Genomic DNA, 16,017 nt, shown 5'->3' on the forward strand with positions numbered 1-16,017 from the left:
CTGGCTTCAATGTTTTGTTCTGATCTGGAACAGACGTAGCCAGAAAAAAAAAAAGTAAAAATTCCACATCTACATGCTTCTTCTATGCTTATTGAAAGCCTTGGGTTCAGCATAATGCCTGTGAATTCAGCCATTTCTAAAGAAGAGTTTGTCAGCTGCAGTAAAAAGGTTTTTTTCAAAATAATTTAGAAACCACTCAGTCCAGTTTTGGAGCCAGCAGGAAATTTGCTTGATATCAACAGACCGTTAATGACCACATGACAGGGAGAGGCAACAACTTCCAAGGTGAAAGTAGAAAGTAAATCAACTTGATATGTAACCGATGATTTGGGTTACGTTATGAAACAGCTTGGTTTTAGAGTATTATTTTTGTAAAAGAAACCTGTGGTGAGCGAAATTGTTTAACAGCTCCTGAAAAGCACTGGTTGCTGGGCTCTTGTGCTGTTCTAGTGGCTTTATAGGAGAAGTGTGGGAATACAAAATAACAGACATCCATACTCCACTATATGAACGGACCGTTCACTGAGCAGAGAGCACTGACTGTCAGAAGTAAGAAATAAGTGCACTCCTGTGAGTCAGAAGTTGGCCTTACTTCTCTCTTAATATTTTGAACCACTGACCCAGAATAGACATGCAGAGCAGGAAAAGTGAAAAAACCCAAAAGCAAAGATTTATTGTATTGCAGCCTGTCAATTGTTACATGTGATGGCTGCATTAGCTTTCTTTTTTTGGCTTGCTTTCTTTTATTTTCAACTGGTGATCCAGCCAGTAAGTCTGTTGTCTTTCAAAAGGACAAGCTCTCTTGCAGATGTATCAGTTTACAGTGATGGAACAAACTGTTAAACACTGACAGGGATGCTTACAATAATCAACTTTTATTTATTCATGTGAAAACTTTATCCTTAAAGGGAAAAAACTGGTTATGAAGTGTGACCTGCAGTTTGGCTTCAATTTGTTAGTTCATCTAAGGGCTCCTTCACTTGTATGTCAAAACCAAGTATTCATGCGACATTTATTTGGTATTTTTAGCCATTTAAATTTTTAAAGATTTTACCTCTTTCATGATCAGGCCATCTTTTTGCTTTTCAGCACTGTGCTACCTGGACTGGCAATTGTGCGGTCATCTAACACTGCGCACAAATGAAATTTTATAATTTTTTTCACACAAATAGTTTTCTTTTGGTGGTATTTTTTTATTATATAAACAAGACTGAAAATTTAGCAAAAAATTAATTTTATATGTTCTGTTATAAAACATATCCAATAAAAAAAAAAAAAAAAAAGTAATTTCTTTATGAATTTAGGCCGAAATGTATGCTGCTACAAGTCATTGGTAAAAAATAAAAATCCCAATAAGTGTATAGGAAATGGTTTGTGTGAAAGTTTTATATAAGAGAATATGAATGAATATTGATTGATCATGATGTACTGGGGGCTTATCTCATTTCTTGAGGCCCTTAAAATAAATTGTCACAATTTTTTGGAAAATGAAAAAATTTAATTTTTATATTCTTTTATTCTCATACTATATCCAGTGCAGTACAGTGTCGTCATATGAATGTTGTGGCTGTGATCAGGGACACTGAATGGTGACAGTATGCAAAAACATTTTTTAAAATTTTAGGTTTTTATAGTTTAACATTTTTCGGGGTTTTTTTTTTTATTCTTTCGTCAGAGTAGTTCATTGTCACCAAAGTAACACTGTACTATTCTGAGGGGGTGATCAGGGTTTTTTTTTTTTTTTTACACTTTGATACAATGAAGATCATTGTACCAGCAATGCTTTGAACTGTGAATGAGTTTCATTCATGACGGCTATGATTACTAGTGATCTGTGATTGGCTACAGCATGCTGTGATTGGCCTGGGTCACAGCTCACTAGTACAGGAAGCAGAGCTGTTATGAATGAGATTCATTCATACCAGCTTTGTTGACCTTGTAATATGCGATCACATGATCCCCAGGCCGCACAGGCCCAAAGCCCTAGCAGGCACAATCACGTACATATATGTGATTGTGGCTGCACTTGCCGCCCCATCGCAGTATATGTATGTAGTGGATCGGCAAGTGGTTGAAGCCTCATAATTGCCCTTCAGTGCCTTCCACACAGTGTTCACACAGGAGCAGTGTGTCGAGTTAAAAAATTAAGCAGCATGTTACTTTCATGAGGCAGCAATGCTTGTTAGTGGTCTCCATTGATTTTGATGGTAATGCTCTATAACTGCATCTTAATAGCACCTAGATCATTTATGATCGGTTAGTGAAGCATTTATAAAGTGTTAGCTGGGAATTGGGAGAGAATCAATGGAGGCTTCTGTATCTTAGAATGCAGTGGGAAATAATAGAGAACTAGGATAGAGCAGCTCCAGTCACTGCCTGGTTGTACAAAGCAGCCATATGGTAACTCCATTCTCTTCTGTGTGCGGGCAAAAGCATCAACCAACCAGTAATACTCACGGTACCTTCACGTAGGAGCAGAGACATTGGGCATTATTGTCAGGGGCAAAGCTTTTTGTTTCTGTAAAGTTTGAGCTGCACCAAGCCAAGTGTCAGATCAAAATATAAAAATCCACCTTGCAGAGAATTCACAAAAATGTCCGCTGTCACACCACAACCTACCCACTTCTGTGTGTGTGTGTGTGTGTGTGTATATGTGTGTATATATATATATATATATATATATATATATATATATATATATATATATATATATATATATATATATATATATATATATATATATATAGACCACTAAAACTATTTGTGAACAACAAGACCAAAACACACGTTGAGACAAACAAGAAGGTAGAGTTGGAGCAGATATGGTGAATACTGTTTTCTACAGTTCTGTTGATCTGCCGTGTACAACAAATTACAGTAACGGCAGTTGCATATAGTAAGAGATATCAATACTATATAATTATTGGAGTGCCAGTGTAGCAAACTTTCCTGAACAATTCCAATCATTTTAATTGCCACCTGGTTAATTAGGTATCGGATTGTTGAAAGTGCAACCAGCATGCCCATAGCTTGTAAAATTTGTTCAATGTAGCCATTTGTTCCTGCCATATATATTTTTAATTATGGTGTTTTAAAAAAAAAAATAACCTGCTTGCAAACAAAAGGAGGGGAAGCAGGGCAGGTAGTACAGTGGGAGCTGTTGGATAATTATTCTCCTGGGCAGTAACATGAAACACAGAAGTGTTCTTTGTCTGTCCCTAGGGCAGTGTCTGCAGCAGATACTAGCAAGTCATGTCCTTGTCTTTTCAAAGTTATCATTAATTCTGTGTAGAGTGGAGAGCTGCCAATAGTTAAACATTCAGGTAAACAAGGCCTTTGCTCCCTCAGTCCGTCTCTTGCATTTGTTATATAGTACCAAGAGTTCTGTGCTTCATTCCCCTACTTATCACATATGGGTCTATGTATAAATGTTTTCACACATGATTTACCCAATTTTTTCTCATTACTTGGAATAAATTGTGAAATGTGTGAATCCTGGGTAAAGGTGTATAAATCTTTGGTCAGAAATGCATACATAGACCCCATAATACTAGGACCTAGGGGGGGATGTAAATTTCATTTGGGTACAGTGTTGCATGACCGCTCTATTGGCAGTTAAAGTAGTGTAATGTTGAAAAACAAAAAATTGCCTAGTTATGAAGGAGGTAAAACATTCCGGAGGTTAAGTGGTTAATGTGGCACTTGACCTCAAACCAGGGAAGCACATGCCTGGGGTTAGCAACCTTTTGATCGTGATCTGGGCTTGCCAACCCGCCATCCCAGAGCATCCGAGTGCATTGCATTGGAGGGAGCAGGTGCTGCATAAGTCAGTGCTTCCTCTGTAGCGCCGGTTCCTGTCCCAGACGGAGTGATACCAAGTGCACTTTGCCTGGGACCTTTCTAACAGACTGTAAAGCGATGCCAGCAGAAGCTGGAAGAAGGAAAGGTCGGTGAAATAAACACATACGTTTCGCTTTTGCAATGGGCATCTTTGCACCTATAAAAGGGTTACAACTATTAGGCTGATTTCACAACAATCCGTGGGTACAGCTCAGTGCACCTGCAGGTTAGCTGCACTTTGCCATATACCTCTATTATATCATGCGGGTTTGGTGCACTTTCTGAAAGCACACCAAAACTCTTGAATGCAGGAGTTTTGGTGCACTTTCAGAAAGTGCACCACACCCACAAGATATAATAAAAGTCTATGGCAAAGTGCAGCTAACCTGCAGGTGCACTGTACCGCACCCACGGGTTTGGTAAACTGTAGCGTACCAGAGTAAAAGCAGCCTTCTAGGGGGCTTAGGACAGTAGGGGGTTGTTTAGATTTGTGGTTTGGGGGCGGTAAAACCGTATAGCTGAAACGTGTTTTTACCACATACCCCCAACCACTGGTCCATGTGGCCTCCCTGTCACATTCTGGATTACACTTTGCCAAGAGGGACAGCATATACAGGAACCGACCCCCTCCATTTTCCTCTTGCAACTGCTGAAAGCTGGATTTCCTTCTCTCCCTCCTGCCAGCATTCAGATCTCATAGTAGAGCCATACAAAGCAGTATGCTTACAGTGAAACACAGCCTCATACTAAACCAGTACACAGTTAACCCTGTGATCGCCTCACATGGTAGGCTGGCCATACATGGGTCAATTTTCGAAAATCGGACCTAAGAATAATGGGTAGATTTTTGCTTTGTTAGTGGGGTAATGGCACCGGACGATTTTTGTGGTTCCTCCCCATTTTGTTTATTGGGCATGCTGGAAAATTCGTGAAAAACTACCGATTTTCAAAATCATTGGTGGCACCATCGGATTACAGAACGAACTGTGTTTTCGATTGAAAAATCGGTCGGAATTCCACCCATGTATGGCCTGCTTTAACCCTTTCCTGCCCGGTGCCATTAGTACTTTTTATTAGCACTGATCACTGTATTGGTGTCACTGGGGATGTCCCCCCCCCATCCCCCCCCAGTGTCAGAATGCCCGCCGCAGTCCTGCTATAAATCGCTGATCGCCGTCATTCGTAGTAAAAATTAAATAAATTCCAGTATATATACTGCCATTTGTAAACGCCATACGTTCACAAACTAATTTACATTATATATATTATTTTACATTAAATATTGGGATTTTTTTTTTTTTTTTTAGCAAAGACATGTAGCAGAATACATTTTGGCCTGAATTTTACGAAATTTGATTGTTACATTTTTTTTACTGGATATGCTTAATAACCAAGTCAAAAATATTTTGGTGGTTTTTTTTTCAAATTGACGGTATTTTGTTTATAGCGCAAAAAATAAAACCAGCACAGGCGATCGAAAACCACTGAAAGAAAGCTATTTTTGGGGAATAAAATGACAAATTTAATTTGGGTGCAGCATTGCATGACTGCGCAATTTTCAGATAACGTAACGCAGTGCCGTATTGCAAAACATGGCCTGGTCTGGAAGGGGGGGTAAATCCTGTGGAGAGCAAGTAGTTAAAAAACCAGCATGCACGGAAGGTATAGGGACTTAATAATATTATTCAGGATTTACAGTTTATAGCTCCAGCAGTTTGTGCAGCACTTTACAAAACGAAGGCAGACAGTACAGTAACAATCCAATACAAGGGGAATCAGAGGGCTCTGCTCTTTAGAGCTTACATTCTAAAGTAGGCCATAAATAATGCAAGAAAATCGCTTGATTCCCCAATCAACTCAGTCAGTGTTGAGGAGGAATCCCTCCTGCAAAGCTACTGGTTTCCCCTGGCCGGGTGGCGGGGCTTTGTGCTGTTTTTGCTGGGAGAACACAGTGACTATTGCTAGCGGCTATAGCCGCTGGCAATAATCACATGTTAAAAGTCCGACATTCTGGTTCTATCCAAGTCGTACAACAATCGAATTTGTTACAATTAGCCAGCCCATAGATGGTTCGAATTTTGTCCAGTCCCTGCTGAACCTACCAAGATGCGAACCATCTATGGCCAGCTTAAGAGGGAGGGTCAAGTGATAGAAAAGCTAACATCTGTGGGGATGATCTGATGGAGAAAATACGTTTTGTTGTTAGGTGGAGTCGGGCTAGGCTTCTCTGAAGAGATGAGTTTTCGAGGATCGAAATTACAATAAATTTACCATAATTTATATTTCTTATTATACTGCAGGGTAACATTGTCAGGTTATCTCGAAATGTGCTAAAAGGATCTATAAAGCCATCTGCTAGAAACGCGAGTTTAGTACATGTATACTGCATAGTAATTCTGTACATTCTGTGTATTACAGCTGCCATATGCCGTTGTAAATTGTGTGGAGTGCTTCACGTCACGGTTACTGTTTGAACAAATACTTAATCAGCTGTACAATCACCGCCCTGCTCCTGACAATGAGTATTCCTCCTATGAGAGATGTGACACATTTAATGACTTCATCCGCTTGTATAAGAAGGCAATTTCGAGTCAAGGATTTGGGAATGAAACTGTTTACATTGTGAGTATATTGACATGTGTGAAGTGCGCCAGTGTTATCTGTTAACAGAAACCATTTTCGTTTCTGCTGTTTTTGATTTAGTGCCTTTTTAGTAGGCACTGTTTATTAAGGCGACCATACGTGGATCAAATTTTTGGCTGTTTGTACACAAGTTGATCTATTGAGCGGCTTGTGTACAACCAGCCTGTTAGGTTTTTCACAAATTGGACAGTGCTGCAAGGTATAGCCAGCAACATTGATTGCTGTATTCTGACAGCGTGGAGGTCTCCCCCTGCTATCAGAATACATTAGCTCTGCGGAAAGCGTTCCCCATCCACAGACAGGGTTTTCAAAGCAATCTGGGGTTTCAAGATGTGCTGTCCAAGATCTTTTGAGGAAGGACAAGGAACCAGGCAACAGCAAGGACTGTAGACGCAGTGGTCGGCCAAAGAAACTTATTGCAGCAGATGAGACACATCAGGTAACAGTGAAGCATGGTGGACGTTCCTTCTAAGTTTGGGGTTACATTTCTACAAATGGAGTTGGAGATTTGGTCAGGATCAATGGAGTCCTCATTGCTGAGAAATACTTTCGGATTCATCATGCCATACCATCAGGGAGGCATGCAATTAGTTCCAAATTTATTTTGCAGCATCACAAGGACCCCAAACATACAGCCAATGTCATTTAAGTCTTTCTTCAGTGTAAAGAAAAAGGAGTCCTGGAAGTGATAGTTCGGCCTCCACAGAGCCCAGTGTAGACTGGCAAAAGTCATGGTTTTCTAAGCTGGAGCTTAGCTCCTTTTTTTTTTTTTTTTTTTTTTTTTTTTTTTTAATGAAAACCATAAACTTGGTACACTTGCCTGCTCAATTAGTTTGCATTAATCAGCCCTGAAACTCCTCTTCTGGGGTCCCCCATCAGTGGTCTTGGCTTCTTTTCTCCAGTAACAGGCAACCGAACAAATAATATATTTTTTAGCAGCCTTAATGTTTATTTGTGAGGGTCTCATGTAAATATAATACTCTTGCTTTCTTTAGGTCTTGGACAAAGCTGAACTCCTTCGGGAAATGGAGGCAAACCTTTTGCCTGCTTTCCTCAGACTTCAGGAACTGGTAGGTATACACACTTCTCAGCCAGATGGTGTAAATAGGTAACAAGAACACATTGATATTAATGGAAATGGCCTGATTTGTCAAGGCCTGTGAAGCAACATACATTTGATTGTTATATGCTAGTATTATCAGGATTCTTTTTTTTTTTTTAATCTATTTCCTGATACCCTTGTGACTTTGTCCACCCCTTCAACCAGTTCATTATTAGAGCAACATTTGAGATCACTCCTATTGTATATGCTTCATGGGCCATTAGCTGAAGGTATACCACAATACAATGAAAAAATTGAGCTGAGGCTACCAGGTAAAAAAAAAAAACTTCAACAATAACTCCTTATGTGGCTACTACAGTTCAAAGTTGTATAAAAGTAAAAGTAAAAAAAAAAAAAAAGTTAAACAAATGAAGCCCACAATCCATACAATGTGTGATTTTTTTTTTTTTTTTTTTTTTTTTTTTTTTTTTTTACTATTTAAAGCAGTAGTAAACTCTGTTTTGTGACTTTTTACGTACAGGTCAGCTTACAGTAAAGCTTGGTGAGACATCTGCTCTGCTATGGTGGGCCTGCAGTTGACCACATACATTGTAATCTGTAAAAACTCCTTTACCAACTTTGTAGTACAGGCCTTTGGTATACAAAATAGCTATGCTAGCTCTCCATTCAACTTAAACAGCGTTGCTGAGAGGTTAATATTAGTGTTGATATTGGTTGGTTTTTTTATATAATTTGAGAAGGTTTATCTCAAAATGCTGTTCTTCTTTCTCTTTTGTTCATTGATGGACACAGTGTCTTCTATTCTCAACCATAGGGTTTTATCGCCACCCACAAGAGTAGGACAGTAGACAGAAAAGGAAACTCAGCGTCGCCCGTGGGCTGTCCTGGCTGGTATAAACCTCCTCTTTGCATAAGCAATCCAGTTCTTTCCGTCTAGTGTCAGGAGTAGTTATCTAGCTCCCCTGCCTTTTTTTTTTTTCCTGGGTTGATTGTCTGTGCACACCTTTACTAGGCTTTGCAAGGTGGATGTTGTGGCGCCATCAGATGCGTGTTTTGGCCACAAAGTTTTGCAAGCGGCTCTTTGAGGATCTATTCCCCCCTGGGTGTGGTGTGTGTGTTCTGGTTGGGCTCTTGTGTTTCTGTTGAGCTCCTGTTGGCCTTGCTTTTTTTTCCCACCCCTCACCTGTAGGGCACTGCTTTGAGGCTTTCCTTTGGTCAAGAATAGAAGATGCTGTGTCCATCAATGAATGAAAGAGAAAACTGTTTATTTTTTTTTCTTACTCACTATAAAATCCCCTCCTGGGTTCACCACCCACCCCTCTGTGATTTTTGTTTTTCCTTTTTTTTTTCTTTGATGCTGCTTGTGCTAACTGGACTGGCTATGCAGAGAGGGGGTTTATATCAGTCCGGACTGCCCATGGGCGATGCCAAGTTTTTTTTTTTCCTGCCTAGTGTCTTACTCCTGTTGGTGGTGATATAACCCTATGGTTGAGAATAGAAGACACTGTGTCAATGAATGATGCTGTGTGAGAGAGGGATTTTACGGTGAGTAACAAGTCTTATTTTCTTGTATATTTTCTGTGCATGGGTATAGATGTGTAAAATATATCTCAGAAATCATTATGAATAGATCTGTCCCTTTTTTGTAGACACAGAGTAATGTGACAGTGATATTCCTGAGTGAAATAGTTTGGGAAACCTTCCGACCAAACACTGGATGCCTTGAGCCTATAACAGTTTACTTTACCGACTACAGCAAAGGTATTCTCCCCCTTATTTATTTTGTCATTCTAAGCTGCCTTTTGTGTTTTGTGCCCATTACTACTTATCTCCTCACAGCTAGTATGAAATAAAATATCTGCAGACTTTAGTTCCACTTTAACTACTTAAGGACCACTCGCCGGCAATGTACTGCGGACAAGCGGCAGCTGCGTACGCCGCTGGTGCTCTACCAACACGGGGGAGCGCACAACTACACCTCCCACGGCGGAATGCAGATCCCGGTAATCGGGACATGGTGATCATGTGATCACTATGCAATCACATGATCACAATGACAACAAAGCTTTTATGAATCAATCTGATTCATAAAAGCTTTGCTTCTGTTCCTGGAGAGCTGTGATGAGCCGACAACTCTCACGTGGTTTATGGGGCCAATAACAGCACCCTGTACCATGTGACCGGCTGGAACCAATCACAGATCACTATATTTTGAACTGTCATGAACTTAACCCATTCATGACAGTTCAAATCAAACTTTGCTTTGCTAGAGCAATAATCTTTATTGCCCCTGCATTGCAAAGTGTAAAAAGAAAAAAAAAAATCCCAGATTAGTATAATGTTACTATGGTAACGTACTACGTGGATGAAATAATTTTTTTTAAAATAGTAAAAAAAAAAATGTTTGTTTTTTTATTTTTTTTACTACTTACTGCCTGTCTGTCAACAATGTGCAGATGAGCGGTGGCTCAGGGCAAAGCAACATCTTAAGTCGCTTTCTATTTCCATGGGTGCGTGTGCCCTCCGCTGCTCCCTATGCTGTCATGGGAGAGAAAAGAGAACACTGCACTACATTTTACACACGTTAGATTAGCACATTTAACTCTTTGATTGCCCCAATTAGCCCTTTGATCACCCAGTCGCCCAGCCAGTGCCATTAGTACAGTATATAGAATATTTCACTGATCCCTGTATTACTGCTACTAGCAACATCAGATAGCGACAGGGTCTGTAAGCTCTCCCAGCCGGGGTCAGCTATATCACACTCGCGCTATAGGTCGCTGATCACCCCCATAACTAGTATAGTGTTTGTACAGATCAATATATTGATCATGAACAGAACTATACTAGTGCCTCCTTAGTATAGTGTTCCCAAACATGCAGTGTCAGCAGGATCAGCCTCGTACGCTGCCAGCACTAGCATTTATCTGCTCCGCTGTTTTTCATGGAAGATTTGTTTCAATTGATTGTGGACAAAAGCAGTTTATAAGCACAACAATACATCGCCATCCACCCAAATTCAGTTCTTGACAGACAATTTGCGTGGAAACGTATCACAATTTTGTAATTTAAAACCTTTTTTGGGCCTAACCCTCAACATGGGCAGTACAGGAAATAATGAATTTCAGTCATATTGGTCCACTGACCCGATTCATCATATGCCCATGTTCTCTGCTGTTACATATATGCCCAACAAGGACCAGCAACATACTGGTACATCCCTGGACTTTGAGTGGTTATATCGGGATGATGAATGCAGCTACAGGCATTATCCTGGTATGGTTTTTTTTTCAGCTGGCGGTCAGCTTTCATGTGTAAACAATCCTAGCAGCTAATTAGCTGCTAGAACGCTTTTACAAGCTGTGGTAAGGGACGTCTTCCACCACCACCTTCCAAGGTTTTCTTTGGCTCTCCCATTCCACCGGGGAACCCAAAAATGCAGTCGGCAGTTCCACTGGCTGACAATAGAGCTGAATGGAAACCTGAATGCCTCCAATTATCTCTCTGGTCTAAGAGACTGGAAGGTACGAGCATTTCATCATTTGCTTTTCGCCAGATATAAACCGATATAACAAATATAAAACTGGGAAAGGGTCTCATCACACCGATCTTGGTGTGATCAGATGGTTTAAGGGCAGAGGAGAGATCTAGAGTTAAATAGACCCCAGATTTCTCAGAAAAGAGTACCTGTCACTGCCTATTGCTATCACAGAGGATGTTTATGTTCCCTGTGATAGTTATAAAAGTGATAAAAAAAGAGTGTAGAAATAATAATAATAAAAAAGGAAAATTTAAAAAAAAAAAAAAAAAATCACTTCTATCCCCATACTCGCGTGCAAAGGCAAATGCAAGCAGTTGTGCAGTGTTGGTATGTAAACAGAGATTGCACCATGCATGTGAGGTGTCACCATGAATGTCAGATCAAGGGCAGTAATTCTAGCACTCGACCACCTTTGTAAATCTAAAGCGGTGATCTGTAAAGGTTTTTAAAGCGTCACCTATGTATTTTAAAAATGAACGTAGTTTGTTGCTGTTGCATGGGCGTGCGCAATTTTAAAGTATGTCATGTTTGGTATCCAATTACTCGGGATAACATCTTATATAGTTTATCAAACAATTGGCCAATATATTGTGTTTTTGTGCAATAAATCGCTGCGCAAATACTGTGTGAAAAATTTCACACCCACCGTTTTATTCTCTAGGGCCTCTGCTTTAAAAAAATATATATGTTTAGGGGTTCAAAGTAATTTTCTAGCAAAAAACTTTTTTCATGTATATAAGGGGCATGGTGAGTATTTTGCAGATCTCATTTGTTGCCAAAAGTTTTTGGAAAACGAAGAAAGAACTAAAATTTTGTTTTCTTTTTCAAAACCCTGTGACAAAAATATTTGTAAAATACTTCCCATGCCTCTTATCAAATTCCCTGGGTTGCCTACTGTCCAAAAATGGGTCATTTGGGGGAGTGTTTGTACTATCCTGGCATGTTAGGGCCTCCGAAACTGTGATAGGTAGTGAGCTAGTGATAGAAGGAAACTGTAGGGAAAATAATTATTTGATCTCCTGCAGATTATATTATATTATTATATATATTTGGCCACTTACAGAGAAATGAAGGGTCTATAATTTTTATCATAGGTGTATTTTAAATGATAGGTCTCTCTCCTCCCTGCTAGTCCCTGAGTGCAGTGCTGGAGACAGGCAGGGAGGGGAAGAGATAAACAGCGCAATGTTAAAAATATTACAAGTTTAAGTCACCATAAAGCCTCTTGTTTTTAAAAGCCCCAGACATTCCTAAAACCACCTCTGATTTTAAATACGGTTTTGGTTAAAAAAATAATTTTCCGGACAAGTAGATTGGGGCCCCAATTCAGTCCCTGGACAAGTAGTTTAAAAAATTTCCACACCCCTGACGAAGTCATGTTTTGCTTGGGGATCAAATGCTTATTTTACTCACTGGACTGCAACTCAATTTATAACATTTGTATCATGTGTTTTTTCTGGATTTTTGGTTAATATTCTGTCTATCATTTAAAATACACCTAATAAAAATGATAGACCATTTCTTTGTAAGTAAGCAAACTTGCAAAATCTGCCCGTTGAAAGCCTGGAGGTGGTCATTGGATTTTGGGGGCATGGATGTGGCTAGGCTACCAAAAATATAAGATAAATAAAGGAAATATGATATGCAGTCAGAAATTAAAATCTGCGTAAATTCCAATATATACCACAGTTTGTAGATGCTATTACTTTCAAACTAACCAATTAATATACATTTGTAGCAATTGAGAAATATATTAAAAGTTTTTGTGCCTGAAATTCACCTTTATGGTTGTATAGGTGATGAGGATCCCATAGTCTTCCTCCCTGCTGCTTCCAGCTTTGATGACTGGATCCCTAAAGCCACTCTCTTATTGCTGGTCTCCAACCACTTTTGGTGCCCCCCCACACACCTCCTTCAAGGTCATCACATACAATGGAGGACCAATGGTTACCATTTGATTCTGCGATTTTAACCTAATTATTTAGGAGTGTATACCCACATTCTAGCCTTAAGAGGATAGGATCAATGGATACTGTGGGTTCAGATAAACAGGTCACTTTTGAGAGCTTCACAATCCTGTTTTCAGGGCTATAGAAAACATGGTATACTGTCACATATTTGATTGCACCACACCGAAGCTAAATGCTTCTGGATTCCTGTATATAACATGGTACGGATTGTCTTTCTCTGTGACTTAACATTAAATGCTTGGGAAGCCTTGCTACATAGGCCAATACCTCACTTATTTAAGACAAACATAGAAACAAACAAAAATAGGTGGGATTTGTGTTAATTGCAGCCATTCAAAAGCTATGGAAAACGCCAAATCCCAATTTCCCATGAAGTTAAACAGAGACTGTTGGGAACCATGGAACATGAGAAACTCACCGCAACACCTCATGTCACCCACTCCAAAGTCTTCAAAATCTAGACTCCCTGGCTGAACTATAACAGCCATGAATATCAATCCCTCCTTTCACTTTTATTTGAGTGAGGGTGTTGGAATATGCGCACATCCACCTGGTTCCCATGCCTTGATTTACCCCCACCTGTTCCTTTTTCCCTATCCCCCACCCTGCCCTCTTTCTTGCTCTTTCTCTCCTTGTTTCATGATTTGCTCTAAAACATTTTCTCCTCCTTCTTCTTCTTTTTTTTTTTTTTTTTTTTTTTTTTTTTCTTTCTTAAATTGCAGCTCCTCACTGAATGTAAACCTTGGCACTTCAATTATAACCCTGTTTGTTGAACATTTAATTCAGCTTTTGTGAAAGAAAAGCAGATCATATTTATGGAGTTTACAGGTTTTACCTGTTGCTTGAATGTGCTCTTATCATGCTGTACTTCCCATTTGTAGTAGATTTACAAAAGATTCTATCCAGTGACTATCCTGAGGACTACTCGGCTGAGTTCTATGCATCATACATCAATATTCTCCTGGGTGTCTTCTACACTGTATGCAGGGACATCAAGGAACTCCGACATTTGGTAAGATGTTTTATAGAAAGTAGCACAATTCCTAGCATGGCTAGATATGAACGTCCTTCTAATGTTGAAGTTTGTCAATTGAAAGAAACTTACTGTGGACAGGTGAAATATTTTAAAGCTTTTATAGGTCAGTGCAGAGCTTGTCCATCACTGTAACATACAGGAGACCATGTCCATTTCTCTGCCTGATCACCATCCAGCTTCGCACAAATGGGTTTCAATAAAATGATAAACACTTTACTCTTCTCCTGGTGGAAATATTAGTTTATTTTATTTGTCATCTGTACTACATAGGAGTATATTTAAAAAGCAGCGAATATGACATTCAGCAGATATTTGCTGCAGGGGTATCTTCCTTGTACATTTGTTTTAAATTACAGTGAGATTCACCTGCAGCGAATGTGTGGTCCGCATTACATTCACTGCTTTATAAGTATGCCCCTCTGTATTTTTTACCACGGAGGGTCAGATACTTTAAGAATGTCATTAATGTTCAGCTAACTGGTGTAAAGATTACTGAAATGATTACACTTCCCCTTAAACTGTATTTCAGATAATTCTGAGTGCTGCACATCTTTCTAGATAAGTGTTTTGTTTTTTTTGTTTTTTTTTATTTGAAACACTGGCCACAGTTACCCTATAGATAGATATTTAGAGTCCTAAGTCAATTTTAAAGGGTTATTTTTTCTGTTCTGGTTAGAAAGTTAAACTGGGAAAGTGGGTTGTTTTGAGTGATATATTTCCATGTTTTCTTCTCCATAATTAACACAATAGAACAGTTAGGCTATTGAGTGTATTATTGTCATTATTCTTATTTTTCTTTTTTTCTTCTTGCAGGCTGCTCTGAACTTTCCAAAATTTTGTGAACCATTGATAAAAGGAGAAGGCACGTTTTTAAGTGATTTATTACTGCTATCAACAGGATTTATGTTATAATGTTAGAGTTGACTGTGTTTCTGTAACCTTTAGAGCAAGATAACTGGAGTAATGGACAGTTGGGCCACAATATCCATCTTAAGAGTTTTATGCAGGTTTCTTTCTGGTAGCCTGTATGGAGAAAATGTCTTGGCTAACATATAGGATAAAAGCACCATACCAATGAACCAGTCTGCTAGTTATCAAAACGGAAACTCTCATCTAGCTTAAGTTGCCTCTCTGACCCCTGGAGAATGTGTGATTGATGCCACATGTGTATGTTGTTTATCAGTACTACCAACAGGAGTTGAATAGTGCCAACTTCCAACCCTGGAATATAGCCGCACGTGCTAGACAACCTCATACCTGACAGGTTACCTTGTAACATCTTGCTGTGTCTGAAAATGAGAAATAGACTGACGCTTAATTCATAAGGTTACTGCTGCTAAATTAATGACAGTGGTCAACGTGTGCATGTGACAATAATATCACAAATTCTCCACAAATGTGGATTGTATGGGAGGGTTACTAGAAGAAAAGCCACTCCTCAAGAAAGGCAGCATGCAGTCACGACTGAGCTTTGTCAAAACGCATCTTCAAGATTCTGAGGCTACATGGCAAAAGGTGTTATGGTCAGATGAGACTAAAATTGAATTACTTGGCCTCAACACTAAACAATGTGTCTGGTGGAAACCCAATACAGGTCACCATCCAAATAACACCATTCCTACAGTTAAGTATGGAGGTAGTAATATCCTGTTATGGGGGTGTTTCTCTGCAGCAGGAACTAAGCACTTGTCTGGAAAGAAGAATGGGGAAAAAAAAGGGATGGGGCAAAATACTGGCACATTCTTGAGGAAAATCTGCTGCCCTCGGAAAGTAAACCTGCGATTGACAACTTTCAAACATGACAATGACCCAAGCACACAGCAAAAATGACCACACATTGGTTGAAGGAGAAAAAGGTGAATGTCCTTGCATAGCCTAGTCAGAGCCCAGAATAAACCTCATTGATAATCTATGGAATGACTTG

At 39.4% G+C, this 16,017-nt stretch overlaps 1 protein-coding gene across 1 annotated transcript in view; it reads left to right on the forward strand.

The window, feature by feature from the left end:
• The window catches only part of ORC5 (origin recognition complex subunit 5), a 53,013-nt gene that overhangs the window by 9,580 nt on the left and 27,416 nt on the right, over positions 1–16,017 (forward strand). The window contains exons 4-8 of the mRNA XM_089661055.1: positions 6,259–6,462; positions 7,479–7,553; positions 9,196–9,307; positions 13,939–14,069; positions 14,907–14,955. Of these exons, the coding sequence (XP_089517181.1) occupies positions 6,259–6,462; positions 7,479–7,553; positions 9,196–9,307; positions 13,939–14,069; positions 14,907–14,955 (571 nt within the window). The remainder of the gene's footprint in view (positions 1–6,258; positions 6,463–7,478; positions 7,554–9,195; positions 9,308–13,938; positions 14,070–14,906; positions 14,956–16,017) is intronic.

The sequence above is a fragment of the Staurois parvus genome, unplaced genomic scaffold (genome assembly GCF_062004578.1).
Source record: "Staurois parvus isolate SC_StPar_1 unplaced genomic scaffold, SC_StPar_1.0 ptg001302l, whole genome shotgun sequence".
In the NCBI taxonomy this organism is placed as follows: Eukaryota; Metazoa; Chordata; class Amphibia; order Anura; family Ranidae; genus Staurois; species Staurois parvus.